The sequence below is a fragment of the Doryrhamphus excisus genome, chromosome 14 (genome assembly GCF_030265055.1).
Source record: "Doryrhamphus excisus isolate RoL2022-K1 chromosome 14, RoL_Dexc_1.0, whole genome shotgun sequence".
Classification (NCBI taxonomy): Eukaryota; Metazoa; Chordata; class Actinopteri; order Syngnathiformes; family Syngnathidae; genus Doryrhamphus; species Doryrhamphus excisus.
Window position 1 is genome coordinate 19,874,951 of NC_080479.1, and position 27,225 is coordinate 19,902,175.

The 27,225-nt window shown below is 43.1% G+C and overlaps 4 protein-coding genes across 8 annotated transcripts in view; 2 read left to right on the top strand and 2 right to left on the bottom strand.

The window, feature by feature from the left end:
- LOC131101619 (alpha-catulin-like) overlaps nt 1–1,283 on the top strand; it is a 46,545-nt gene extending 45,262 nt beyond the window's left edge. For all 3 annotated transcript variants that reach the window (XM_058046921.1, XM_058046923.1, XM_058046922.1), the window contains exon 19: nt 1–1,283. In XM_058046921.1, the coding sequence (XP_057902904.1) occupies nt 1–177 (177 nt within the window). In that variant the 3' untranslated portion in view covers nt 178–1,283.
- On the bottom strand, nt 1,270–2,796 carry LOC131101623 (protein Abitram-like). Of its 2 annotated transcripts, none has more exons than XM_058046928.1 (6): nt 2,639–2,793; nt 2,404–2,455; nt 2,181–2,310; nt 2,038–2,114; nt 1,887–1,956; nt 1,270–1,822 (listed from the first exon to the last, which is right to left on the bottom strand). In XM_058046928.1, exons 2-6 carry the CDS (start codon nt 2,451–2,453, stop codon nt 1,679–1,681), a joined length of 471 nt encoding a protein of 156 aa, XP_057902911.1. In that variant the 5' UTR covers nt 2,454–2,455; nt 2,639–2,793; the 3' UTR covers nt 1,270–1,678. The 2 variants fall into 2 exon arrangements, with proteins under 2 accessions (XP_057902911.1, XP_057902910.1); XM_058046927.1 differs by having other exon boundaries at nt 1,272–1,822; nt 2,628–2,796.
- Nucleotides 2,638–27,010, top strand: LOC131101621 (CCN family member 4-like). The gene is made up of 7 exons (XM_058046924.1): nt 2,638–3,057; nt 7,256–7,375; nt 23,083–23,362; nt 24,168–24,456; nt 24,986–25,240; nt 25,883–26,076; nt 26,150–27,010. The coding sequence occupies exons 3-7, from the start codon at nt 23,315–23,317 to the stop codon at nt 26,447–26,449; spliced, it is 1,086 nt and encodes a 361-aa protein (XP_057902907.1). The 5' UTR covers nt 2,638–3,057; nt 7,256–7,375; nt 23,083–23,314; the 3' UTR covers nt 26,450–27,010.
- On the bottom strand, nt 13,860–15,810 carry LOC131101622 (src-like-adapter). Of its 2 annotated transcripts, XM_058046925.1 has the most exons (7): nt 15,523–15,810; nt 15,354–15,453; nt 15,173–15,259; nt 14,996–15,099; nt 14,682–14,813; nt 14,379–14,499; nt 13,860–14,296 (listed from the first exon to the last, which is right to left on the bottom strand). In XM_058046925.1, exons 1-7 carry the CDS (start codon nt 15,593–15,595, stop codon nt 14,095–14,097), a joined length of 819 nt encoding a protein of 272 aa, XP_057902908.1. In that variant the 5' UTR covers nt 15,596–15,810; the 3' UTR covers nt 13,860–14,094. The 2 variants fall into 2 exon arrangements, with proteins under 2 accessions (XP_057902908.1, XP_057902909.1); XM_058046926.1 differs by lacking the exon at nt 14,682–14,813.
- Nucleotides 27,011–27,225: the final 215 nt, after the last annotated feature.

The window sequence follows — 27,225 nt, forward strand, 5'->3', positions numbered from 1 at the left end:
TACAAGTCCGAGAGGAGCAGTCTGGGTTCGCCGCAGGACTGGCGAGACCGCCAGGATGCCTCCACGCCCATCCAAGATGGCGACCGCGTCCTCAACAACAACAACAACGACGGCGACTTTGCTGTCAAACCCTTCGAGCAGCAGATGGCCAGCCTCAACCTGCTGGAGAGCAACTAAGAACCAGCCTGCTTGGGCCTGCTCCTCTTCCCCCCCCCCCACCCTTCAGGCTACCTCTTCCAGGTAGCTTCTAACCTGCGCGCCCAGCTCTGTCCACTGGGAGGCGACAATCTGCCAAAAAAAAAAAAAAATCCTCCAACCTGAGCGTTGTGGATTCATGGAGACTCCGAGCGCCGCCTGGTGGCGTCTGCCATGCTTTGGTGTTGGTTTGTGTCTTTTGTGTACAATGTGGTGAAGATGTTGCTGCACACCAGCTAAACCGGGGGTGGGCAAACTGCGGCCCGGGGGCCACATGCGGCCCGCCAAGCGTTTGAATCCGGCCCGCCAGTATTATTCCTTTAACATACAAGCTGGCAACATGACTTGCAAGTCGGTTGTCTTATTCAGTAAATTTTTTTTTTTTATGTAAAATTCAATTTGGCAAATTGTTGATGTTTGATGTTTAAAGTGCTCCTGAAAAAAAAGGGAATTGAGAACATATAACTGACTTATAACTATAAAATTCAAATGTGGACTGTTAGAATTATAAGCGTAAAATAATGTGTGTGAAATATATATTCTGGCCACCCCCCCCCCCCCCCCCCCCCCGGACAATTTTGTTAACTCAACACGGCCCACGAATCAAAAAGTTTGCCCACCCCTGAGCTAAACCCTAAAAGAGTGCGTGCATGATGCCAGCTTGTGTTCCGGACCCCCATGTCGGTGTGCTAACACTCGTACACTTGTTCTGCGTCTGTTTGTCCCAGTTTGCTTTAATATGTGCCATACTATATCGGGGCTAAAGAAAGACTTACTTGCCAAATAAGCATATTTTATCATACTAAAGGTGTCATTAATGAATGATTTATGAGCATTATCAAACCATGTTGAGTGTACTGGAAAAGATTATTGTGCGACATACTGATGAGCGTGTGAGGGTACTTGAGTTATCAAGGAGGTACATGCTTTTTACACGTGACAGCAGCTAAGGATGCTGGGTAATGTAGTGAGAGGTAGGAGAGATGTGAAGAAATCATAGATCTAGTTTTTGGACCATCTATTCTTTTGACAAAAGGAGATAATTAAAAAAAAAATGACATGATGAATAAACAATATTTTTTATTAAATGTGTCTTTGTTTTTTAACATATTACTAGAAAGTGCAATATCTAATAGCCATGATTTTTCAGTTTCAAATGAAAAATTATAAATAAAAGTTTTTCTCTATGTACAATCTAATCTAACAACATAATTAGGCCTATTGCAAAAATAGTATCATTAAAAATATATTTTTATGTTTATTATCATGCTTTTCTAACATGACCCTCGTGTTAGAACCAGCTGACCGTGTGACGCAGTGCATTTTAGCACAAGCACCATGATGAATATATAGGCGGAGTTATCTTTTTTTTCCCTGTAGTGGACCACGTTAGCTCGTGTCCCGATTGAAGAGGTGCATCTAATAATCGGAAGGCACAGTGCATCACTTCCACAAACCACAAAAAGTTTGAATAAAGTCTTCGTCAGGAGACCTTTGCTGTCGCTTCCGCGCCGTCTCTTCCAGCGACTAGCTTCTCGAAGTCATCTCTGCTCAACAGGCTCTCGGTGATGCTCTTGCTCTCCTCGAATTTGGGCAGAATGACGGCGATGTAGCCGTCCGTGGACGGCTGTGCACGCATACGCAAGTTAGAGTTAGTGACACGGGACGTGTTTCAAATGTGTCCCGTTTACCTTTTCTTGCAAGAGAGCAGGTGTTTCTAGGATGTTCTCGTTGACCTCCAGCAGACGACCCCGAATGCAGCTGCCAAGATGACACAAAGTTCACTTCATGAACTGCAGCGCTCGTGCACACCGCCGCCACTTTGCGCTCCAGAGTGCTCACCTGTAGATGGTGAACTCTGCTTCATCCGTGCACGTGATACGACACAAAGGGGCAAATTCTGTAAGAAACTGGCCTCCCTGGAGTAGACAAAAAAATGGTGAAACATGTGGAGGATAAATCAGCACATTTTGTGTGAAAAGTACCCGCTTGGACTTGCCCGACACTTTGTTGTTCAAGCGGCTGCAGCCATTACTGATTTGATAATTGATTTTCTTGATGGTTCGCCCTTTCTGAAGGAGAGGGTGAGTCTCGGCTAAGGTGATAACACATATCCTAAAACAGAGAAAGTGTATTAATGCATCTTAAATCATGTCATATTAATAATCAATACCGTGCATACAAACCCACAGTCTGTTACTGTCTTACCTGTTTGAATGCTGAAGAATGCAGTGATCCTCACACGGGTTACCCTTCATATCTACATAAGAAAATACATATAATAAATAAATGCACTTGGAAAACATTCATTTATTCTTCTTCTCCTTATAGTTGCCTAAACAGGGGTCTCGTGCTCTTGCTTATGACAGGCTAGGCTAAGCTAGGCTAACGGAAGCGGCATTTCTTTTCAGTTTCGTTGAAAGCATATTTACCAGCTTTGTACCATCGTGTGTAGTAACGATCAATCACCGAAGGTGCTGTCCTTTCGGCATCAATCTGGCCCTCGACGTCCATTAAAAGTTTTATCGGAACAGCCGGTGTCTCGATAAACACGTACTTTTTCTTGTCGGACGACAAACGGTGTAACACAAAATGGTCCGCCCTTAACAGAAAGCCGTGTGATGTGCGCGTGGGCAAATGTTTCCGGTTATGCTTAGCTACACCCAATTAGCAAATATATTGTTATTTACTGTTAAAGTACTGTACTGTTATACTGTTGTCTTAAAAATAATACGCGTAATAAATGTATATAAGTTGTTAACATGTTAACATGTTCATTGTGTTTTGACTCAGGAAGCCAAACGACAGCTAAACGGAAGTGGAATCTGTGGAAGGGTTGTCATCTTTGCCCCACCTGAGCAGGTAAGCACATATTAATATAGTTAAACTTCACATGAAGTTTAATATAATATATAAAGTTTGACGCGTCGTTACAAATGATTTGGGAAGTAATAATTTGTTCCTAGCTAGCTGTGCTAACGTGTTTGTTGCCTTACAGCGCTATAAAGCGATAAAAGAGATATAATAATATATATATATATATAAAGAGATGGACGTAAAGGACATAAAAGTGGTTGTTGCAGTGTTTTGTTCCACAAAACGGAGATCATTTAGGTAAACGTTTTTACTTTCAATACCCCCACACCGAACAGTTGCTCACGTTGTTCACTAGGTGGCAGCAAAAACCAGACAACTCCATGACAACCATAACAACTCCAAATGTCCACAACTTCAGTGCTAAAATGTATTAAAACTAAGTTTGTCCCCCACAATGTTTGGCCCCCATCAATGACATAGCAATCATAACTAGAATTTGGAGGGAGCATGTCTAAGGATTATGGATACCCCCCCCCCCCCACACACAGGCACACCAGACAGGCTGAGTAATGATGATTTCATCTTAAGTCTCCATAATTAAGACAAAGAGAGAGCGAGTGTAAAATGACTTTTCCGTGTATCGGCTTGTCTGCGCGCCACCGCCGGGACGGAAAGTTTTGCTGTCAGGAGCGATTTTGCTGACTTTTTCCATGACTCTCTTGGGGAAGGCTGCAGATGATAGATCAGAACCAAAAGGGGAAACTTGCATCAGCCTGAGAAGAGTAACGCTGATGTAACCGCACACTTTTTAATCAAAGTGCATGGTCATCTGAGTCACTCTTTCGGCAACAATGACAACAAAAAAATAATGAATGACAGCTAGCAACAACATGGCTGCACCTTTAGCCTTTCTTCCTGGTGAATTACTATTGGAAAAAGTAGTCAATGATCCATAAGAGCAATAATTTGGGTAACAGAGAGTGAAAATGAAGTAGCTATCCACACGGAAATATTTTCACATCAAAACGGCAAAATATTTCATTATTTTAGCCTATCGCTAGCATGGCCCAGTCATATGTATGTGTTGTGCAACTCTTGCTATGTGAGTGTGTCCTTCCAGAAACTTTTAGACTGAAAATTCACTGAATGTGTCGGTGTAAAAATAATATCTAACACTAGCCACTTGTTGCTAGGCAGAATTCTGCACCGCCCAGCAAAAAAAGGACAGGGACAGTCGGCAGGAACACAGACAGCCCTGCGAGGATTTTAGGATACATTGTAATTCATACACAAATATGAATAAGCGCTAAAAAGGAATATGTTTTTATCCGTCATTGTCCTCTTACCACAGGGCGTTTACAGCTTTTACAACATGGCTGTTCCTTTTTCAACCTGGAAAAGGTCCAAACACTTACCAGGAACCCATAAAAGATCCCACATTACTGGAGATTGTTATTTGTGGAACAACCTCATGAGTTTTCCTGTTTTTGCTTTTTTTCCTGCAAGTTCTGCATGTGTTTATCAGTCTGCTGCTGTCTATTTGTATCTGTCAGTCTGTGTACATTCCCTGCATTTTACTACTTATTGTTGGAACGCTCCAGCGACTCCCTAAGGGTCTCCATGTCGGGGTGGGGGGGTGTTCACTGGCGGGGCCGTCATCTCTGGAGTGTCTGCAGCTGCACAAGCTACTGCTTGTGAACACACACGTGCACACACACACTCACACACCTCCACGTCAGCTCCAAGCACCACAGCCAGCTTCCTCTTTGGCACGCTCCGCTCGACACGGAGCTCATCCAGCTCGCCATCTTAGCTCGTCGTAGTCCACTAGAGTCCTGGGGAGTCATGGGGAAGGCACAACAAAGTGACGGAAAAGGTCTGTTTGTCGTTTACACCCCCCCCCCCTCCCTCAGTGGTTGTTAAAAAATACATTTAAAACACATTTGCATGCTGTCAAGTGGGGGGGGGGGTTCTAATGATCAACTTTAAAGCCTTTGTAGTCAGCTGTCAAGTCAATTTCCCGGAAAAGGCGGACTGCAGGAATGGTTTAACCCGTTTGCATACATTGCCACGTGCATGCCAAGTCAACAAGTGGCGCTGTAGCCTAACAAAGGCCATTTTCGATGAATGGAGGCCTGAAGAAAGCAATTCCTGGAAAAGGCGGACTTTGCGATAAAATAACATTCTGTTATTATAACTTCCAAATTTCTAAAAGTGTAAAAATCACTTTTACAGGTGGCATTCGATCCCCCTAAACCAGGGGTGGGCAAACTACGGCCCGGGGGCCACATCCGGCCCGCCAAGTGTTTGAATACGGCCCGCCCAATCTTTCCAAAGTATTTAATTTAAACTCAACATACAACCTGGCATCATGGCCTGAGCCAACCTTTTGATGGTTGTATCAATTTCGTTGTTTGACATGGTCTGTTGTTTACAAAGTGCTCCTGAAAAAAGGGACACAAGCACATAATAATAATAAAAATTAAAACAATAATTATTATATTATTATTATAACTATTATGATTATTATATTTATTATATTAATGCTAATTATTATATTAATTATATATAATAATATTGTTATATTTGCATATTTTATTTATTTTATAATAATATAATAATAATAATAATATTTTATAATAATTTTTATTTTATAATAATAATATAATAATTATTATTTTAATTTTATTTTAATTATTATTATATTTTATTATTTTTAAAATATTTAAATATAAATATAAAATAATAAATAATAATAGCAGATTGCATGACAATTTTACAGATACAATAATACCAGGTGGACTGTTACGTGTAAAATATATAGTCTGCCCCCCCCATTGTTACATCAATGCGGCCCGCGAGTCAAAAAGTTTGCCCACCCCTGCCCTAAACGGTCATTTTAGCTAAGATGAAGCCTGAAGAAAGTCGTTTCCTGGAAAAGGCGCAATAACAACAATGGCAAATTGAGGAAAACTACAGCAAGAAGGTTTTTTTTAGCTAATAGGGACCAGTCTTAATATAGGTCTGACTGTGACTGCACCCCCCCCTTCAAACGTTTGGGGACACATAGTCATGTTATTGTATGCGAAAGTGTCTTCCTTAGTGGAAGAAAGTTGTTTCCTGGAAAAGGCGCAATGACAACAATAATGGCAAATTGAGGAAAAAATACTGTGAGAGTTTTGTTGTTGTTTTGGCTAATCGGGAACAGTCTTGGGCAGCTTCCCGTACGTCTGACTGGGACCACACTGCCAGACAAAAGTTTAGAGACACTTTGTTGTGTTATTGTATGAGAAAGTGTCTCCAAACTTTGGACTTTTGAACTTGAACGCATCATGATGATGTCTAAAATCAACATTTTGTCGACACTTTCATGTTGATATATGAGAACAGCAACCTGGAGACACTTTCTCATGTTGTTGTATGAGAATGGCATCGTGATCCACCAGTCAAAGGTTTGGAGGCACTTTGGTTTATTGCATGAGACGGGGTCTCCAAACTTTTGAAACTGGAATTTTTGAAAATGAATTTGCCCATTATTTTAGGGTTTAAAAAAAAGTGAATTTACAGGTTGATGTGTACAGGTGGCGCTCTAACCACTAACTTGAAAGCCTAAAAAATCCAAGTTATAATAATTAGCTGCACCGGTGTGGCCTGATAGCAACATGTGCCACATTTGCAGATGAAATTGTGGAGAACTCCCATATCAAATGTCCTGGAATGCGGTGATAAAGTCCTAAAACACGAGGCGCACACCAGGACTTGTCCAATGTGCTTTTTGCAAAGGGCGAGAGCTAGCTTTGGACTTGTGAGCTTTAAAAACATTCCGCTTATTATTATTATTATTATTATGAATGTACTCAGGTCTAATGGACGTGCCAAAAGGAGATGTAATCAATCATTGGGAAGCTTGTCTGCCGACTCTGCCAGAGTCGCTGATCCCTCCGGCTGTGAGAAAAGTGCGTGCTAGCATACGAGTCGGCGTAAATCGTCTTTATGATGGTGACACATTTCTTAATGAAGCGCTACATGCACTTAGCGGTGACCTCCTCCAAAGTTTTGCACAATGCCGCTTGTTAGCTTTATTCCTGATTTGTGTATTACTTGTTAGCGGCAGCTACTTGGAGCTAACAGGATATTGAACATTGTTCTTGTTCTCGGAATATTCAAAAGTGAACTTATTTCCTGTCTTGACGTCATCCACCTCGTTCATCACCTAGCCTGTCTTTCATATTCCATATCCTAGACCTTCAAGACCTGGGTGATGAATTCCTCCACATCTGTCCGCTCCAGGGAAGCTTGAACGGAAGCCAAGAACAGTGGAAAGAACCCGGCCAGGAAGGATGCAGTGTGTGTTTTTATACAGGTATTTAAAGCTTACAGCCTGCCACACCAAATGTATAAATGATAGTTAGACGCAAGACAAAACACATTGAAATATCCAGCACCACAGCTAGATCGCAGCCCTGTAGGGAGCTCCAGCATAGGCAGCATTTCAGAGATCCACATCACAGCTTCATCATGGCGCCTTGGCAGCATCCCGCGCCGTCATTAAAGCTCCATTTCCGCACGGCTTTGGAGCCTTTCCCGCTCCTTTGGCCGCGGTAAAAATGTAACTGTGGCGCACCGTGGAGGCTTCATAAACAGAAATAAACACAAAGTCAGCAGCCAGCTTCTTTAACACTTTGCCGTATGACATGGCACCTGATGTGGAAATGGAAGAAGACCTGCTGGGCGGGAACTCAACTGGAGACTTTCCAGAACGTCCCGCCTCCCAGACTTTCCACGTGAAAATGTTTGTTTTTTTTATAAGTCTGACCTCATGCTGTCGGACTTGCTAATAAGGTGCTAAATGGCTCCTTTATTAGCGACATTACAGCCCATTACTGGATCTTGTCACATTACTTAACACCAAAAAAAACATAAATATGAAGTATTTGAAAATAGGATATAATACTTATTGTGTGTGTACTATAATAATAAGTATGTATAATGTAATAAATGTATAATATAATTATATTATTGTAAAGTTCAGTTCAATATACAGCTTTTATTACAGTGATGGTGATTTTCTAATAAGATTATACAGTAAACCTCGGATATATCGGATTCAATTGTTCCCACTGGTTTTGTCCGATATAAGCCAAATCCGTTATATGCGTATACCGGAAAATGTCCGTTTTACGCATATATGGGATTTATATCCGGTATATGCGTAAATGGGATTTTATCCGTTATAAAAAGGCACTTCCTTGACTATGTTTCCAATGTACCTGGACGCGCAGGCAACGCTGCAAACGCTGCAAATGACGTCGTATAGCGGCCTGTCACCATTCGGCCAATCGGAGCGCCACGATGCGGCCATCCGATATATGCCAGGGAAATTTCATGGAAATGCATTGGAACGGGACTGGAGATTTTGTCCCAAATAGGCGAAATCCGTTATAAAAAATCCGATATATGCAATGAATTTTTATTGGAAATGCATTACAGAAAAATCGGTTCTTTTTTATCTGTCCGTTGTGAGCGAATTTCCGATATATCCGAGTCCGATATATCCGAGGTTTACTGTACTGTAGTTATTACAGTTATAACAGTAACAACAGTTATTACAGTTATATATGCTGTTGTTGTTGTTGTCTCTCTTTGTATTGCCCCCAGACTCCCTCCTCTACAGTACAGTATTTATTTAGCATGATTGTGCATCATGGAAATGTAATGAAATGTCCGTGACCAATGGAAGCCCGCATGATTGCACAATTCTTTTTCATGGTATTTGGGCACCTCTCTTGAGAGTAGTATCATTTGCATGCATTTTCAAGAAATATTTTATTTTAATCGACGCAGAAGGAAGCGGTCTGCCTCAAATTCAGGGCGAGGACTTCCTTTACTTTCTAAATGGAGGTGAACACCAGGTGAACACACACTTCCTGTAAGTCTTGCTTCATATGACCCCTGAGGGGAAAGTAAATATACTGGGGCAGAAAAGTGTACACGAGTGCTACCATGTGATCGTTTCTAATTATCCAAAAGTTGAAAATGTGCGGTGGACTAAAAGCAAACAAGAGAAGTTGCATCCATCGTGGCGGGGAAGTCAGACGTTTGGACAGCTGTGAGGGAGGAAGTGAAGAGATTAGAAGAACTCGGTGTAGAGAATTGTTGTTCATTTCCTCCGCTTTGTCCTTTTCTCTCATCCCTGAGGCTGGAAAGTAGGAGACGCAACATTAGGCTAACATTAGACTAACATTAGACTAACATTAGACCAACATTAGACTAACATTAGACTAACATTAGACTAACATTAGACCAACATTAGACCAACATTAGACTAACATTAGACTAACATTAGACTAACATTAGACTAACATTAGACCAACATTAGACCAACACTAGACCAACACTAGACCAACATTAGACCAACATTAGACCAACACTAGACCAACACTAGACCAACACTAGACCAACACTAGACCAACACTAGACCAACTTTCGACCAACTTTCGACCAACATTAGACCAACATTAGACCAACATTAGACCAACACTAGACCAACACTAGACCAACACTAGACCAACTTTCGACCAACTTTCGACCAACTTTCGACCAACATTAGACCAACATTAGACCAACATTAGACCAACATTAGACCAACATTAGACCAACACTAGACCAACACTAGACCAACACTAGACCAACACTAGACCAACACTAGACCAACTTTCGACCAACTTTCGACCAACATTAGACCAACACTAGACCAACACTAGACCAACACTAGACCAACACTAGACCAACACTAGACCAACTTTCGACCAACACTAGACCAACTTTCGACCAACATTAGACCAACACTAGACCAACACTAGACCAACACTAGACCAACACTAGACCAACACTAGACCGAGTTTAGACCAACATTAGACCAACATTAGACCAACATTAGACCAACACTAGACCAACACTAGACCGAGTTTAGACCAACATTAGACCAACATTAGACCAACATTAGACCAACATTAGACCAACACTAGACCAACACTAGACCAACATTAGACCAACTTTCAACCAACATTACACTGAGTTTAGACCAACATTAGACCAACATTAGACCAACTTTCAACCAACATTACACCGAGTTTAGACCAACATTAGACCAACATTAGACCAACATTAGACCAACATTAGACCAACACTAGACCCACACTAGACCAACACTAGACCCACACTAGACCCACACTAGACCAACACTAGACCAACTTTCAACCAACATTAGACCAACTTTCAACCAACATTACACTGAGTTTAGACCAACATTAGACCCACACTAGACCCACACTAGACCCACACTAGACCAACACTAGACCAACACTAGACCAACACTAGACCAACACTAGACCAACATTAGACCAACTTTCAACCAACATTAGACCAACTTTCAACCAACATTACACTGAGTTTAGACCAACATTAGACCGATTTTAGAGCGACCTTAGACCAACTTTAGACCAACATTACACCGACTTTAGACCAACATTACACCAACTTTAGACCAACATTAGACCAACACACCTGCACCAACTACAGTGCGGCCATTTTCATCCCGCAACTTGTTTATTATAGACTACAAACTACTGAGTGTTATCATTTCGGTGTGTGGCCCTGATTGTTATGTTAATACGTCCCAACAGGACCTTCTTGGTTGTTTGTGTCTGTCTCACGTACGTCCAAAATAAGTACGCGTGCTGAGCGGATGCGGATTAGGTTTTTTCTGGCTTCTTGTTAGTTTTGATGCGTCTCTGCTGCTCTGCTCTTCTGGAAGCCTTTGTTTGCTTCTCGTGTGATGATTGGCACGGAGGACAGCGTACTAGCGGTCTCCAACCTGGTCAAGAAGGAGAAATGCTGTTCTTGAACTTTGAAGTACTTTACAGTACAAATGACGGCATACATTTACTGTAGTTGCGGTGAGGACTCCCCAAGTCGCCTGACTCTACGATAGATTCTATATTGCTCTAAAAATACAGAACACAGCCTCAGGTGTGGTCAAACGTGCCGAAAATGTTCACAGCGACGTGTGTGTTTGTGTTTATGTGTGATGTGTGTGTGGTCTGAGTGCGTCCAATCAGCACAGAGCAGGATAAGGACAAAGTAGCATATGCAGTATATAACGCAGCACAGCTGCCTTTACAAAGGGACGTATTCATGCAGCAATGTGTGGAGGCGGTGACCTCATTTAGCTACACGAGTGCTGCCATCGCCGGGTTTGAACATGTAGAAAAAAGCACACGACAGTGGAAAAGCGCCTACAGCTTTCTGCTGACTCGGCATATACATACGCTCACCGGTGCACTCGTGCGTGGCGCCCCCCCCTCCTCCTCCCCCCCACTCCCCCAGGCATTATTTGGTCTTTTAATTGAGAACAAAACGCTGAGCTTGTCTGCTCTCGCAGCTAGCTAGCTAACTAATGAGATTGTAAAAGATAAAAGTTTTCGGATATATGGCGATATATGATAAAAATGCTGGATATTCACCCCTTCCTTTTTCACGTGTACAGTGGTGCCTCGTGTTTATTGGTCATTCCAAAAGGTCTGAGGAAAATCAAATCCATTTTTCCTGTAGGACATAACTGAAGTCATAAGTCTGGAGCCAAGTCAAGTCAATTCCCAAGTCATAAGCTTTGAAATGTTTGTTTCTCCCAGAAAAAAATTCATTTTAAGAATTCTATGAATGCATTTTGAATTGTTTTATTTTTTTATATAAAGTAAGACGGCACAGAAAATGACAAAAAATACAAAAGTTTTGTCTTTCCCCAAATCTCATGGACGATGTACGAAATATGGGAACGTGCTTTAGCCGCAACAATTACATATATGGGGTAAACGTGTGGTGCACAACACACATGTGCCACTTATGAAAAAAAATTACATTTTGCCCAAATATGACACCAACAAAGCGTACAAAAAACACACGTTGGACATACGGATAATGCACAAAGATGTAAAAAGTTTATCTTGCAACCTGAATAAAGCGCTTATAGAGTTAGTTTGACATGACAAAGGACCAGTCTATGACTGGAACATTAACAACTCTTTTTTTTTGCACGTAGACCGACCATAGGAACCCTCACTTCCGGTATTATATATGTGGCTATATGTAAGTCACACCTTTGCTGTTTGTTCTTAAAGCTGATTGGACGCCAATAGCTGCAGTCAGCGAGGGACATGAAACGGGAAAAGATGTTGTCTTGCTAGAAATGACATAACGATCATGTTAGTTGGATACTGGGAATAGGGACACATAAATGATGATGTTGTTAATTAGACGCAAAAGTCAATCAAATTTAACTCGAGTCCACATCTCTGGAAAATAATTGAAAGACACCACAAAACAGACAGAATTATTGCTTTACTACGTGTGGGAAATAATCCAAAAATAATTATGCTAATTATAGATTTGTCTGCACACGATTCTTCTTCCACTAATCGTGGTGATGCAATTCTGCCAGATGCAGGAAGTTGTTATCGATGAAAGTGTTTCACAGGCCTTGCAGGAAGTCTGAACTCTCCTAGACCATCCAAGTAGATACCTGTGCTTGTCTCCTTCTTTCATTTTATTTTTTCCACCAGAAAGTGAACCTTCACTCCCAGAAATGTCACATCCATGAGCGATGGAGACATTTTAAACGAAGAGATGTCTCTGGTTTGAACGCTAATGACTCATCTTTCCACTCCCCCCCCGTTCGTGTTTACATTCTCAGCCACACTCAGCTTATCATACTCGACCACTCGTCAGGCGTCTTTATTTGGACGTGTCCACTTAGTTTTGTGGTCATAATGTGTATAGGAAGTGCAAAAGACGCATTTGGTTCCTAACCGTCTTCTGTTCTGCTGCAGCGGTGATAAATATTTACAGCTCCGTTTGTCATCTTAAAAGAATTTCTAGGCCAGCCATCAGAGGGAAAATTCAACACTTGGAAATAGCCGACAAAGGATTTTCATCACTGAATCTGAAATAACGTACAATAAGACCAACACAGTTGTGTTTTGGTGCAATAGCTGCACAGTACAGAACATACAGTATGTACTATACGTATGTACTTGATGGGGCAGCTTTGGTGACTTACTATGTGATGTAAGTCACACCGGTCTATCAAAGTGAATGAATGTTGTTGATGAAGGATGCTGGGTCGTGGTCAGAGAGGCTGAAGCAGGAGTGGGCAAACTACGGCCCGGGGGCCACATCCGGCCCGCCAAGTGTTTCAATATGGCCCGCCTGTTTTTTCCAAATATTTCATTTGAACTCAACATACAACCTGGCATCATGGCTTGGGCCAATTTTTTGATGGTTGAGGTAGCTGCTTTATCAATTTCGTTATTTGATGTGGTCTGTTACAAAATGCTCCTGTAAAAAGGGACACAAGCACATAATAATAATAATAATAATAATAATAATAATAATAATAATAATAATAATAATAATAATAATAATAATGTTGTCAATAATGATAATAATACTACTATTATATTAATATTGTTGTTAATAATATTAATATAATAATGGTAGTAATATTACAAAATACTCCTGGAAAAAGGAGCACAAGCACAATAATAGTAATACAAATAATGATAATAATACTACTATTATATTAATATTGTTGTTAATAATATTAATAGAATAATGGTAGTCATATTATTATTATAACAAAATAATAATAATAATATAATAACATTACTATAACTAATAATAATAATAATTCTAATAAAAAAAAAAATAATAATAATAATAATACATTGAGAAACACACTTTACATCAAATAAATGATTTCAAAGTGCACATATAGTAGATTGCATGACACTTTTACATGTAAAATATGTGTAAAAATATAGGTGTAAAAATGGACTGTTACGTGTAAAATACTACATAATCCCCCCCGTCAATTTTGTTAAATTAATGCGGCCCGCGAGTCAAAAGGTTTGCCCACCCCTGGGCTAAAGCAAGCCTGGCTAACGTACACTGGTGGCTTAAACCAGGCTTTAGGCTAAAGTGTAAAACCAGCAGCTAGTGTAGGAGAAGTCTTTTCATCGGACCCTAGAGGTCATCATAGTCAATGTTGGCCAGGCCGTTTTTGGGCAATGTGTAAACAGATTTGCTCTTCCTCTTCCTGTTTTCCCCCTTCACGCGTTGGGCTTCCTGGTGATATCCGGAAAAGGACAGGTAGTCGGCCATGCTATTCCTGACGCCGTAGCTCACCATGTTGTTGTGGTGGTCGCCCGCGCTGGTCAGCTGCATCCTGGTCGGGAAGACGTTAAACATAATGAGCGGTGTTCCAAAAGAGACGGCGGTGTCTGTGGTTGTGTTTGTTTCCAGCTCGCCTGTCTATTTTATTCCAGTCAAAGTGGCACCTCATGACGACTGGCGGCTCGCCTGCTGGTGGAGTCGTCGGGTTGGACAAACACGGAGAGGTCAAGACGCAGCACATGCCGTCCGCGGTGTCTTTAAAATGAAGCAAAAGTGGCCCTCGAGTTTAGAAAACATCAACGGAAATAAGTCCCGCCACTTAGGTCGGTGTATGTGTGGTCTGCATGGAAAAATGCACACTTCCTGTTTGACCCAGTGCCAGACAACGCAGTCAGCCACTGATAAGAAACATTTCTACTGTTAGCCACGTCCCTCACCGGAGTAGTGGTTGATCATGTGCTCCAGGCACTGGAAGGTGAGGTGAGGCGAGATGTAGTACCAGTTGTTGTCCAGCCTGGAGATGCGATAGTGCTTGATGGCGTTGTGCTTGACCGAGAGCACGTACTTACCTGAAGACAGAGTCATAGGAGCTTACAATGGGGGAGTTATTCAGAGGAAGTTGTGGCGGGTTTAAAAAGGAAAGCAGAAGTTGGCCGTCCTGCGAACGTCTTCACACGCTTAGTCACTGCAGACTTTTACTGAGTCATGAAAGGATGTCAGACGGATAAGAAGTTCAGGTCACGTTCCTCACCTCTCTCTGTGGCGTTCTCCCGCACCAGAAAGGAGCCCACCCTGTTGCCGGGTAGAAGAAGCAGCTTCTCAGCATCACACCTCGTCACCCCCTCGAACAGCCAGCTGATGGATCGGTTCTTAAATCAGTCGCCATGGACTCCGTTTTTGTGCGAGGTGGATTTGTAGAGGTACCTACCCGTGGTACACTTTGGCCACGAGGCTATTGGGGATGTAGCTCTCCTTCCCTGTCTGGAGGGAACCCACCTTCCACCAGTAGGCGTCCCTGAGCGCCAACCAAAAGGGAAGAACAATCATTTGCCTCTGCGGTTCTCTGCTCAAGAGCATGACCAAAGATTCAGATACGTAGATGGCCGTACTGCGAGATGATGCTGAGCTTCTCCCCCATCTTGAAGATAGGCTCGCTGACTTCTGGAGGCGGATAGTCGGCGAGTACTACCGCCACGTTGTCCTCTGCCCCTAGACACCAGACAGTTGACATCTGTTAGCATCAAACGGGACGTCCAGTTTTGCTCTTTGAGGTCTCACCTTCCTGGGGGCCGCCGGGGTCTCTTGTGTGGTCTTTGTGGCGGCTGCCCATGCTTCGCATCACGTTGCCCATCCTCCACGCGGACCACGCTCGGGATTGCTGGTTAACGCTCGTCGCTGATCTCACTTAATTCGCCATGTACAAGCCAAACACGTTGACATCAGTAGTCCTGGGACATGTAAAACCGACCGCGGTGTTTTCATGTCTGACGTCTAGAAGAGTAATGACTTGTCAAGAGTCTGCATGGGACTGACAACACACTTCCTGTCGCAAAATGAGGAAGAGGACCAGCCGCCGCCGTTTGGCTCAGCTCAAGAAAACATACTTCTTGAAAACAACCTGAACCTTCAAATCCATTTCTAAACTCTGGACTACTTCATCTTTTCATGAGCGACTTCATGATTAAATGCCTCCCAACCTCGATATAAAAAGAAAGTGAGGGACCATCTCAAGACGTCAACAGTAATAATCCTCTGTGACATGTTCCTGGTACAAACTCATCACCGTCAGCAAGTGTCTTCCCCAGGACTTTAGGCCTCTTTCTCCAAAATGCCTTTACTGGCTACCATTGTACTCCTAGTAGTCCGTGGACAGCTTGAATAGCGCTCCAGATTTACTATTCATCTGCGTCTTTAGGGGATAGACATCTTCATCCACAAAGTGCTCCTAACAGCTGTCTCTCCAGCAGGTGCTTGCAGATGTTAAATCTCCTTCAAAGCTAATATTTAGCTGTCAGGGGCTTCCCGGTGGCTTACAGAACCTTCAGAACTTGATTGATGTTGGTTGTTATAGTGCACGTTGGGGAAGTCATGACCAATTTTAAAGAAGGTGAAAGGTTTGGAAGCGGTTCATAACGGCAGATGCTTTCCCTCTGTGGCGCACTTCCACACCCTGCGTCTAAAATTACTAAATTACCAACTGGAAAGATGTGCCAGCTTTTTTTTCTAGGAGCCCATAGGTCTGATGTGCTGGTTTTTTCTCCCCAAATGTTCTTTTTCGCCCCTTACGCACCGCACGTGCTAACTAGTCGTTAGTGCCGCTGACTGGGACTGCGGATAAGTCAGCCTGACCTCACTGGATCTGGAAAAACCACAAAAGACGGAGACATGCCGTGCTTTTGTTGTATGCTGATGATATGTTACGCTACATGGATGTTGCTGCTGTTCGTCGTGACCTCTTTGGTGTTCCTGTTGCTGCCAAGTACCCTGGAAACCTTGAATCTTTAGGGTTTTGTGGTCAATGAAAACCAAATCGTACGGAAATTGAAGACATTTTTTCCCCATAGGAAATAATACAAATGTAACACATCTGTTGTAGACACCCAAAATATTAACAAAATCACATTTTATAGAGAATAATTATAGAAACGGGCGGCACGGTGGTCTAGGGGTAGACCACCTCACAGCTAGGAGACCAGGGTTCAATCCCACCCTCAGCCATCTCTGTGTGGAGTTTGCATGTTCTCCCCATGCATGCGTGGGTTTTCTCCGGGTACTCCGGTTTCCTCCCACATTCCAAAAACATGCTAGGTTAATTAGCCACTCCAAATTGTCCATAGGTATGAATGTGAGTGTGAATGGTTGTTTGTCTATATGTGCCCTGTGATTGGCTGGCGACCAGTCCAGGGTGTACCCCGCCTTACGCCCGAAGACAGCTGGGATAGGCTCCAGCACCCCCGCGACCCTCGTGAGGAAAAGCGGTAGAAAATGAATGAATGAATGAATAATTATAGAAACTAGGAAATAATGCGAAAAAATAATGTGAAATTAAGTGTACCTCGGTTTCCGGCATTCATTTGTCCCAAAAGTTTGAAAGGCAGACGGAAAAAAAGTTGTTCAATTAGGTATTTGACTACAATTTACTGCAACAAAAGTTGGGCAATGAACAAAGCAAATTTTCCCATAAATTATATCAATATATTGAATGTGTTTAGTTGATGGAACATTGATTTTCAGCATTCATTTTCTTCTCAAAGGGCAATTGAAAACCGCAACGTATGAAAACTGAGGCAAATTTTAAATAAATTATGAAAATCCAGTTTATTTGTTCCAGAAATCCAAAAATATTAACAAAAAATACATTTTATATGGAAGATCCCAGAAATGTGTCCAAAATACGTTACGTAAAAAATGTTAATTGAAATCGCAGACGTGAGGCATTAAGTCCAGTAGAAAAATAAGGAAACGGCTGGTTTTGTCAGCTTTGCGACGGAAAGCGTTACTCATGCGCATGACATCAGGAACCACGTCCGCCGTCACCCGGCACACGGCGTGGTGTTGCCGCCGTAATGCCGCCGCTAGCTGCTGAGGTTATTGCAGGATAGATGAGACATGGTGCGGTAGAGTCCACTCATGTTGCCAAAGAGTGAAAGTCTTCCTCGATGCGAGGCCCCACCTGTGCGTTTTATCCCTCAAGGCAGGGATAATGCCAGCCTTTACAACCCGGGCCGGGTAACGACGGGTTACCTTGCCAACCGGGCCCCTGCCAAGCCCATAATGAGCTCCCTTCAGCCATCCAGATGGGGATGGAGCATTTATCGCTGTGTCATCATCTATTACCCGGTCATTACACGCCAGCCAGCTATTTTCACGACGTGCGTTTTCACTGTGCACCTGTGGAAGACCAGGGCGAGTCCGCCACGCCTCTTTTGGAAGCCAGTAAAGCCTCAGAGCCACATCTGATAACATCTCATCCTCACCACAGAAGCGTCATTCTGGAGTGATGTTAAAGCCATCAGAGAGCGAGGGCTCGGTAGTCCCCGGCTTACCCCCGTGATGCACCTACCGCAGGTCCGCTGAAGCCAATCATCTGTTACGTAATGAAGGGAAGGCTTCATTCCAGGCGTCCGTTTCCACTGGCTGCTTGTCAGATTCCCTGCTGTCCCGCTGGCACTTCCTCGAGGATCTTTTGACTCCTTCTCGGGAGCATTCCGCACTGGAATGCCAGCATTTCTCCACTCTGTCATCCCAAGCCAGGCAGAGCTACTCTTTGTGTTTGCAAACACAGAACTGCCTCATTTGTACCCGGATTCTGCCGGACCCTTTCCAATCCCGGCAAAGGAAATACCGTCAAACCCAGTTTATGTCAAATTCAGTTGACAAGGACTCAGTTTCAGTGACTCACAGACTGGCAAAGACTTTAGACGCACTCACTCACAAGTATTTGCTTGACCTTCACTGACAAAGACTAGTTTCACGGCATCATGGGTTGACTAAGACTAGTTTCATGGGTTGACAAAGACTAGTTCCATTGCATCATGGGTTGACAAAGACTAGTTTCATGGGTTGACAAAGACTAGTTCCATTGCATCATGGGTTGACAAAGACTAGTTTCATGGGTTGACAAAGACTAGTTCCATTGCATCATGGGTTGACAAAGACTAGTTTCATGGGTTGACAAAGACTAGTTCCATTGCATCATGGGTTGACAAAGACTAGTTTCATGGGTTGACAAAGACTAGTTCCATTGCATCATGGGTTGACAAAGACTAGTTTCATGGGTTGACAAAGACTAGTTCCATTGCATCATGGGTTGACAAAGACTAGTTTCATGGGTTGACAAAGACTAATTTCACGGCATTATGGGTTGACTAAGACTAGTTGCACTGCATCATGGGTTGACTAAGACTAGATTCACTGCATCATGGGTTGACAAAGACTAGTTTCACTGCATCATGGGTTGACTAAGACTAGTTTTACGACATCATGGGTTGACAAAGACTAGTTTCACTGCATCATGGGTTGACTAAGACTAGTTTCACGGCATCATGGGTTGACAAAGACTAGATTCACTGCATCATGGGTTGACTAAGACTAGTTTCATGGGTTGACAAAGACTAGTTCCATTGCATCATGGGTTGACAAAGACTAGATTCACTGCATCATGGGTTGACAAAGACTAGATTCACTGCATCATGGGTTGACAAAGACTAGTTTCATGGGTTGACAAAGACTAGATTCACGGCATCATGGGTTGACAAAGACTAGTTTCACTGCATCATGGGTTGACAAAGACTAGATTCACTGCATCATGGGTTGACAAAGACTAGTTTCACGGCATCATGGGTTGACAAAGACTAGATTCACTGCATCATGGGTTGACAAAGACTAGTTCACTGCATCATGGGTTGACTAAGACTAGTTCACTGCATCATGGGTTGACAAAGACTAGATTCACGGCATCATGGGTTGACAAAGACTAGTTTCATGGGTTGACTAAGACTAGTTTCACGGCATCATGGGTTGACTAAATCCACTTTCCAACTTCACTACGACTCTCACCTTCCCATTGACCTTTGGTGTTCATCTCCGGTCGCATTATCTTGAGAAGTCACTAATGACTAGCGCTCTTGTCAGCCACTAGGGGGCCTATCTGTCTTCCAACTATGAATTGCTGTGATTTATGAGACCATCTAAAGCAACACGCTAGAAAGCACACATGATGACCCCAGAAGTGGTAGGCGTGGGTTGACGGCGAGCCAGCCAAGATAAACACTCCAAAGACAAAGCATTCCTACAGTAGGCGGAGCTCGCACAATCAAGACCTCAAAAAGTCAGCCATTTATATCCCAGACAGACTGAGAAAGTGTTTGTTTCCTGCTCGAAGGAACGTCGGTGTTTGTTTAGTACGCCGAGAAGCACCGAGCCTGCTCTCTGAGTCCTTGATCAGATATGGAGACAGGCATGTGTGGGCCCCCGTCACCGGTGCGACATCTTCACGCATCGACATGCTTTAAGGGATTGGAATCTTCTTCGTTTAGATGTAAATACCAGGATTTAAATGAGGCTTTTGGAGTTAGACAGAAAATGACGGATGCTAACATTCATTTGACACATATTGGTTCAGTTTTTGTCAAGTACCTGTGAGTCAATGAAACTCGAGTCTTCATTGAATACTCGTGAGTCGGTGAAACTCGAGTCTTCATTGAATACTCGTGAGTCGGTGAAACTCGAGTCTTCATTGAATACCTGTGAGTCGGTGAAACTCGAGTCTTCATTGAATACTCGTGAGTCGGTGAAACTCGAGTCTTCATTGAATACCTGTGAGTCGGTGAAACTCGAGTCTTCATTGAATACCTGTGAGTCGGTGAAACTCGAGTCTTCATTGAATACTCGTGAGGTGGTGAAACTCGAGTCTTCATTGAATACTCGTGAGGTGGTGAAACTCGAGTCTTCATTGAATACTCGTGAGGTGGTGAAACTCGAGTCTTCATTGAATACTCATAAGTCATTCAAACTCGAGTCTTCATTGAACACTTGTGAGTTGGTGAAATTCAAGTCTTCATTGAATACTCGTAAGTCAGTGAAACTCAAGTCTTCATTGAATACTTGTGAGTTGGTGAAACTTGAGTCTTCATTGAATACTCGTGAGTTGGTGAAACTCGAGTCTTCATTGAATACTCGTGAGTTGGTGAAACTTGAGTCTTCATTGAATACTCGTGAGGTGGTGAAACTCGAGTCTTCATTGAATACTCATAAGTCAGTGAAACTCAAGTCTTCATTGAATACTTGTGAGTTGGTGAAATTCAAGTCTTCATTGAATACTCGTAAGTCAGTGAAACTCAAGTCTTCGTTGAATACTCGTAAGTCAGTGAAACTCAAGTCTTCATTGAATACTCGTGAGTTGGTGAAACTCTCGTCTACGTCAAGGACTTGTGAATCACTCAAACTTGTGTCTTTGTCAAATCCTGAGTCTTTTTGGAGTGCCCGTGAGCCTTCATTGTGCTCACGTAAGTCAGTGAGACTCGAATCTTTGTCAAGCAATTGTGAGTCAGTGAAGCTGCAGTCTTTGGGGTGAGTCTTTGGGTGAGTTAGCGAAATTGGATTCTTTGTTCAGCACCGATGAGTCAGTGTAAATTGAGTCTTTGTTGAATACTCGCGAGTCAGTGATGCTATTGTCTTTGTCTCTGTGAGTCAGTGGAACTGAATTGTACTGAGCTCAGTGAAACCAGAGTCTGTGTCAACCCATGAGTCGGTGTAACTGGAGTCTTTGTCAAGTACCCATGAGTCAGTGAAACTCCAATCCTCTTCGAATACTCTGGAATCAGTGAAACTCGAATCTTTCTCAACCTGTGAGTGAGGGAAACTTGAGTCTTTGTCGAGCACCCGTGAGTCACTAAAACTTGAGCCTTCGTCAACCCATAAGTCAGACATTTTTATTAATACATTTCAGCTAGCAGTAGCCGGGGTGAGTGCGTGAACAAGTTAACGGAGACGAGTAGCCGCGAGTCCCGATTCAGTAACGACTCGTTCATAGCCGGCCCATCTTTGACCATTGCATAGCTGACCCAGTGTTGAGCTGCTGTGGGGGTTCACGCCAGGCTGAAGCATTCTTTCTCTGGCCAGAACTGCTAGCTGCTTTTCTTTTTGCGTGTGTTTGTGTGTGTGTGTGTGTGTGTGTGTGTGTTCATGAGCTGTCGACCGCAGCTATATAAAGTGTCTATAATTAGCGGATCGGTCTACACATACGTTCAAATAAGCGAGGCAGCTGAAGCACAGAGGACTCGCGTGAGCTTACGTCTTCTCTAAAATCCCAAGAATCAGACAATGAAGCCAAAAATGCCAGGAAATGTGGAAGACGTTAGACGAGAAAACACCCTGGTACTTTTTTTTTTTACTGCCTGATTTGTCTTTTTTCTAACTGCTACGTACATTCTTTTTCCTGACTGTCGCTAGGCAGAATTCACAGGGCTCAATCATTACTGCCCCAAAAGGAAGTGGGTCGCTCTGTATTAATAGTCACAATCAATAGTTCCCCCGTTCTGAAGTCTTTCCTTGAATGTGGCACCCTTGCAGGCTCCTCTGGCCGTTCCTTAATGTTCCCGACTCCGCTCGACTTTGAAGCGCAAACATTCCCACGGAGTCACAGAGTTTTGAATTTGGGGCTTTAATGAGGGGATTTTCCGTTTTAGAGACCAAAATAGTCTGCTCATATTCTTCATTTCCTTCAGTGTAAAAGGTACTGGATTATTTGGCACCTTAGCATGTAGCATTAGCATAAGTTCTTATGCTATACGGGTTTGCGTGGATGGCTTAAAGGTTGTTCCGTGTGCGTCCGTGTTTGGACAACTTTATTCACAGAGTTAGCCTATTAGCATTGAGGATAATTCCATCCAGAAGTCTGGCGGATGTGAGACCGGAGCGGTCCAAAGACAGCGGAACTGAGACGTCGGGGAATAGCAGCCTCGACTTGGATGTGGGTGACATCATTTATTGTTGTTGTCCACGTGTGCAGCGCTATTGCTGGGGAAATTATTCATCTTTCTCTCAGAGGATGGAAGGACCTGTCGGATCATGACCTTCAAATGATGTCACAGAAGCATTTATTTTCTCGTATTCTGCATTTTATTGCCAAAATTCCGACTTATAACGAGCCAAAATGAACCAAAAACACATTTTCCCTGTGGAGCATAGCGGCCACTCGCCATGTTAGCTAATTGCAGAGGACAAAATGGCTTACATGTGTCTTTTTTTTCTTTTAGTTTAAAGTTTAAATCAAGAGAATGTTTTCAAAGCCATCACGTGCGGCCTTTGTGAAGAAGCTTTGAACTGGACTTTCAGGTCCTGGAGGAGGCGAGCCAGGATGGGAGGAGCAGGGACAGGCCAGCCTGACAGGAGGAGGAGCTGCCACGGTGAAAGTGGAGCAGAAGGGGCGTGTCCTTGCGGGCCCACGTCATCGTGGACTCTGAACAGGTCGTCGCCTCAGACTGAGATGCTGCAGCCAGGCGGCGGAGGACGATGCGGAGGATGTGAGGAGCAGATGACTTGTCGCACGTGAGGCTGCTCACCAGGGATGAGTTGGCTCCTCTTGTGGATTCTCACTGCAGTCGGGATTCGACAGGTTGGACGACGTTTCTATTCATGGAGTAGCTTATACTCGGAAATGTCAAATAATCTGTGTAATACTATGTATATAATGGGAAACTATGACTGCTGTATTATTAGCAGCAGGCTGTGGCAGATTGACTGTCTTTTAAGGTCATCTTTGGCGACCCCAAGTGGCCGTCCTTTGTACTGCGTCTCTAATGGCTAACAGTGATAATAAGCAAGAAGCAAAATGTCATATCAAAAATAAAATCAGCACTAAAAAAAGTCAGACGTTTAGCTCTTTATCGCTGCCCCAAGGAGACGTCGGAGCGCCGTGCCCGAGCACATCCATCATGGGATGTGACCACAGGGCGACAGGAAGCCGCGGGTCAGACATGCACGGACATGACGCTCTTCGCCGCTTCTCACCTTGTTTTATTAGCAGCTGCGCCAAACTACTTTAAGGCATTTTTTCTACTTCTCATGTATCATTTAGGATATTATGTCATTTTAATTCCTGACAAAAACAACAACATGTCTTTTTGAACACATTATAACGGGACTGTCTGTGGGTGGAGCTTGTACAGCAGATGGCATATTCTTAACGCCTCATAAGGAACCGGCCTGGCACCGTGACATTCCAAGCACATTGACTCGTGGAGCTTGGATTGCTATGATATGCTGTGATGCATTGCTGTCATGCATTAACATGAAAAAATGTTTTAATAGACAGCAGCGTCTCTCAGCATTCATTATTCTAAGAACACCTGATAATTAATAATCATCATTCATCATAAACGCGGTGACGCGCTTCATATTTCCCCGCTTCCTCTCCGCAGGCCATCTCCCAGAATTCCACTGCCATGGCGCCGGCCTCCACGGCCCCGCCCCCGTCGGTGGAGCCGTACAACCGCACCCAGTACTGCAAGTGGCCCTGCCAGTGTCCCGCTCGGCCCCCCGCCTGCCCGCCGGGCGTTAGCCTCCTGACGGACGGCTGCGACTGCTGCAAGGCCTGCGCCCGGCAGGTGGGCGAGGCGTGCAACGAGGCGGACACGTGCGACCACCACAAGGGCCTGTACTGCGACTACAGCTCGGACAAGCCGAGGTACGAAAAAGGAGTGTGTGCATGTAAGTGTTGCTCCGCCAAAATGACCTTCACACACTTTGACTGACCTCCGCCAAGGAAAGAACTGTTGTTGCTGCTGCGTGTTTACAAAATGACCACATTCCTCGAGCGGCGGTGACCAAACTGTTTCACACCAAAGTGTCATGGCTGCCAGTTCACCAACAAACTAGCCGGCGAAATAAACAACATTTCTTTAGCCTTGGCGGAGGTCTGCATGCCCACAAGTGTCAGTCATATGATGATGATGATGATGCATACGTCTATGTATTTGAATGCTTATACATGCAAATACATTTTGAAGATATAAGGTGAACATTTTCAAATAAATAAATCAAAATAAAACATATTTATAGCGTTTGGGAATGTGGATAATGGAAAGCGAACGAGCACCCTCCTGTGGCTCAAAAGTGAACTGCAGCAATATCACCCATAGTGATGTACAAGCTGGATGATTTCATGTTGTGGGAAGTTTGGTGTTTTCTGCTGACACTAACCCCCCCTCCCCCCCCCCCCCTCCCCTCCCGCGTCCAGACATGGTGGGCACGGGTTGCGAGCACGACGGCGTCATCTACCGCAACGGCCAGAGCTTCCAGCCCAGCTGCAAGTACCAGTGCGTTTGCGTCAACGGCGCCATCGGCTGCGTGCCGCTCTGCACCGAGTCCCGGCCCCCTCGCGTCTGGTGCCAGAGCCCGCGCCGGGTCAAGGTACGCGGCCGGTGCTGCGAGCAGTGGATCTGCGACGAGCCCAGGAGGGGGCGCAAGACGGCGCCGAGGCACGCCGTGGAAGGTAGGACGCTACTTCAGCTTTCTTCCTCTAAATGTTCTTCATTTTCTCATAACAATATTTATTTGTTTTTACTGTATTTTTAAACTACGTAAAAATGTATTTTTAAAAAAATGTTTTTTTCTCATTAGAATACTACTTTTTCTCCTAATATTTTGACTTTATTCTCGTAGCATGACAGTAGTTTTCCACCAACCTTTTCAAGTTTTTTCAAGTCAACGATCTATTTGTAACGATTACTTTATTCTCATAATGTTTTGACTTTAATATGGTAACAATATTGTTATTCGTTATTTTTCTGCAACAGAATTTTCCAGAAATGACAACTTTATTCATTGTTTTTTTAATGAAATTAATTTTCCAATTTTATATTATCCCCGAAAACTTTTTTAAATTAAATTAAATTAAATTAAATTAAATTAAATTAAATTAAATTAAATTAAATTAAATTAAATTAAATTAAATTAAATTAAATTAAATTAAATTAAATTAAATTAAATTAAATTAAATTAAATTAAATTAAATCAAATCATTTTCTACCGCTTTTCCTTTAAATTACAGTACATTACATCAAATCAACCTTTCAACCTTTCAATCAACCTTGATCTATATGGAGTCATGCGTCCCTCCTCTCTGTCTCCAAAGCCGCCCCGGCTGAGCTGAGCGGCTGGCACAAGAACTGCGTGAGCCAGACCACCTCGTGGAGCCCCTGCTCCAAGACGTGCGGGCGCGGCCTGTCGCTGAGGGTCTCCAACGCCAACGAGCGCTGCGAGCCGGTCAAGGAGTCGCGGCTGTGCAACCTGAGGCCGTGCGAGGTGGACATCGTCAAGCACATCAAGGTAGGACCCATCAGGAACGCGTCCGTCGTTAAGCCTGGTATAAAAAAAACGCACCGGCGGTGTGTCCGTGCAGCCCGGCAAGAAGTGCTTGAACATCTACCGCCAGGAGCAGCCGTCCAACCTGACCATCTCGGGCTGCACCAGCAGGAAGCGGTACCGGCCCAAGTTCTGCGGCGTGTGCACGGACGAGCGCTGCTGCATCCCCTACAAGTCCAAGACGGTGGACGTGGACTTCCTGTGCCCCGACGGCTCGGCCCTCACCTGGAAGATGATGTGGGTGCAGGCCTGCTTCTGCAACCTCAGCTGCAGGAACCCCAACGACATCTTTGCCGAGCTGGAGAGTTACTACGGCTACCCGGAGGTCGTCAACTGACCCCTGACCTCATTCTTCTACTCCGTGCGTCCTTTCCTCTTCTGCACCTTTTTTCTTTAGCCGGTTCCACGTGGACTTATCAAGACTAAATGCTAAGTGTCCTTACTCTTTTTTTTTTACCCTTTACAGGACTTGGAAATAACCCTCCAAAATATATATTCTATATATTTAAAAAACTGTTTTTTTCTGTATCTTAAGAGTGTTTTTTTTTAAATATATATTTATGATACCAATACATTTGCGGAATATTCTTTTCAATTGTTTTTATGAAAATGTTCTTTTACATTTTTTTTCTTATTTTTATTTGCTTTTTTATTATATAATACTTTGATTAATGAAATTATTATTTATACATAATATAGTTTATATTTTTCATGTCCAAAATGTGACCTAGAATAGATGATATCAAAATATTTGATCATTTGTGTTTAAAATGGGCTTCTACTAGATTATAGTGGAGTATCTTTTACATTAATTTTACATTGTGACATTAAATACAAAACATAGATATCTAAATGTCATCTTCTTCATTTGAATATTGTATCATTTTTGTTTCAATTTTACTTATTAAAACTGATTATGAGCTGGTAAACATTTTAATTACTTCAATTTTTCCAATATTTGTATTTAATATCAATTAAATAATATCATTCTATTGATATTTTAAATTAATGACATTAAATACATCAAAATGTAATATTTTACTTTACTGTAGAATTTTGTTTAAAATGTAGTTGATTATAGTGGAACATATATTTTTATTAAATGTTGTAAAA

Bases quoted from the DNA above. Each gene is read 5' to 3' on its own strand.
- LOC131101621 (XM_058046924.1), top strand. From the start codon at position 23,315: ATGAGTTGGCTCCTCTTGTGGATTCTCACTGCAGTCGGGATTCGACAG. The intron at 23,363-24,167 runs GTTGGACGACGT...TCCTCTCCGCAG, and splicing joins CTGCAGTCGGGATTCGACAG to GCCATCTCCCAGAATTCCAC. The intron at 26,077-26,149 runs GTAGGACCCATC...GTGTCCGTGCAG, and splicing joins ACATCGTCAAGCACATCAAG to CCCGGCAAGAAGTGCTTGAA.
- LOC131101623 (XM_058046927.1), bottom strand. From the start codon at position 2,709: ATGGACGTCGAGGGCCAGATTGATGCCGAAAGGACAGCACCTTCGGTG. The intron at 2,311-2,403 runs GTAAGACAGTAA...TCTCTGTTTTAG, and splicing joins ATTCTTCAGCATTCAAACAG to GATATGTGTTATCACCTTAG. The intron at 2,115-2,180 runs GTACTTTTCACA...TGTCTACTCCAG, and splicing joins TGTCGGGCAAGTCCAAGCGG to GGAGGCCAGTTTCTTACAGA.
- LOC131101622 (XM_058046925.1), bottom strand. From the start codon at position 15,595: ATGGGCAACGTGATGCGAAGCATGGGCAGCCGCCACAAAGACCACACA. The intron at 15,454-15,522 runs GTGAGACCTCAA...TCTGGTGTCTAG, and splicing joins CCCCGGCGGCCCCCAGGAAG to GGGCAGAGGACAACGTGGCG. The intron at 15,100-15,172 runs GTAGGTACCTCT...CCGATCCATCAG, and splicing joins GTGGCCAAAGTGTACCACGG to CTGGCTGTTCGAGGGGGTGA.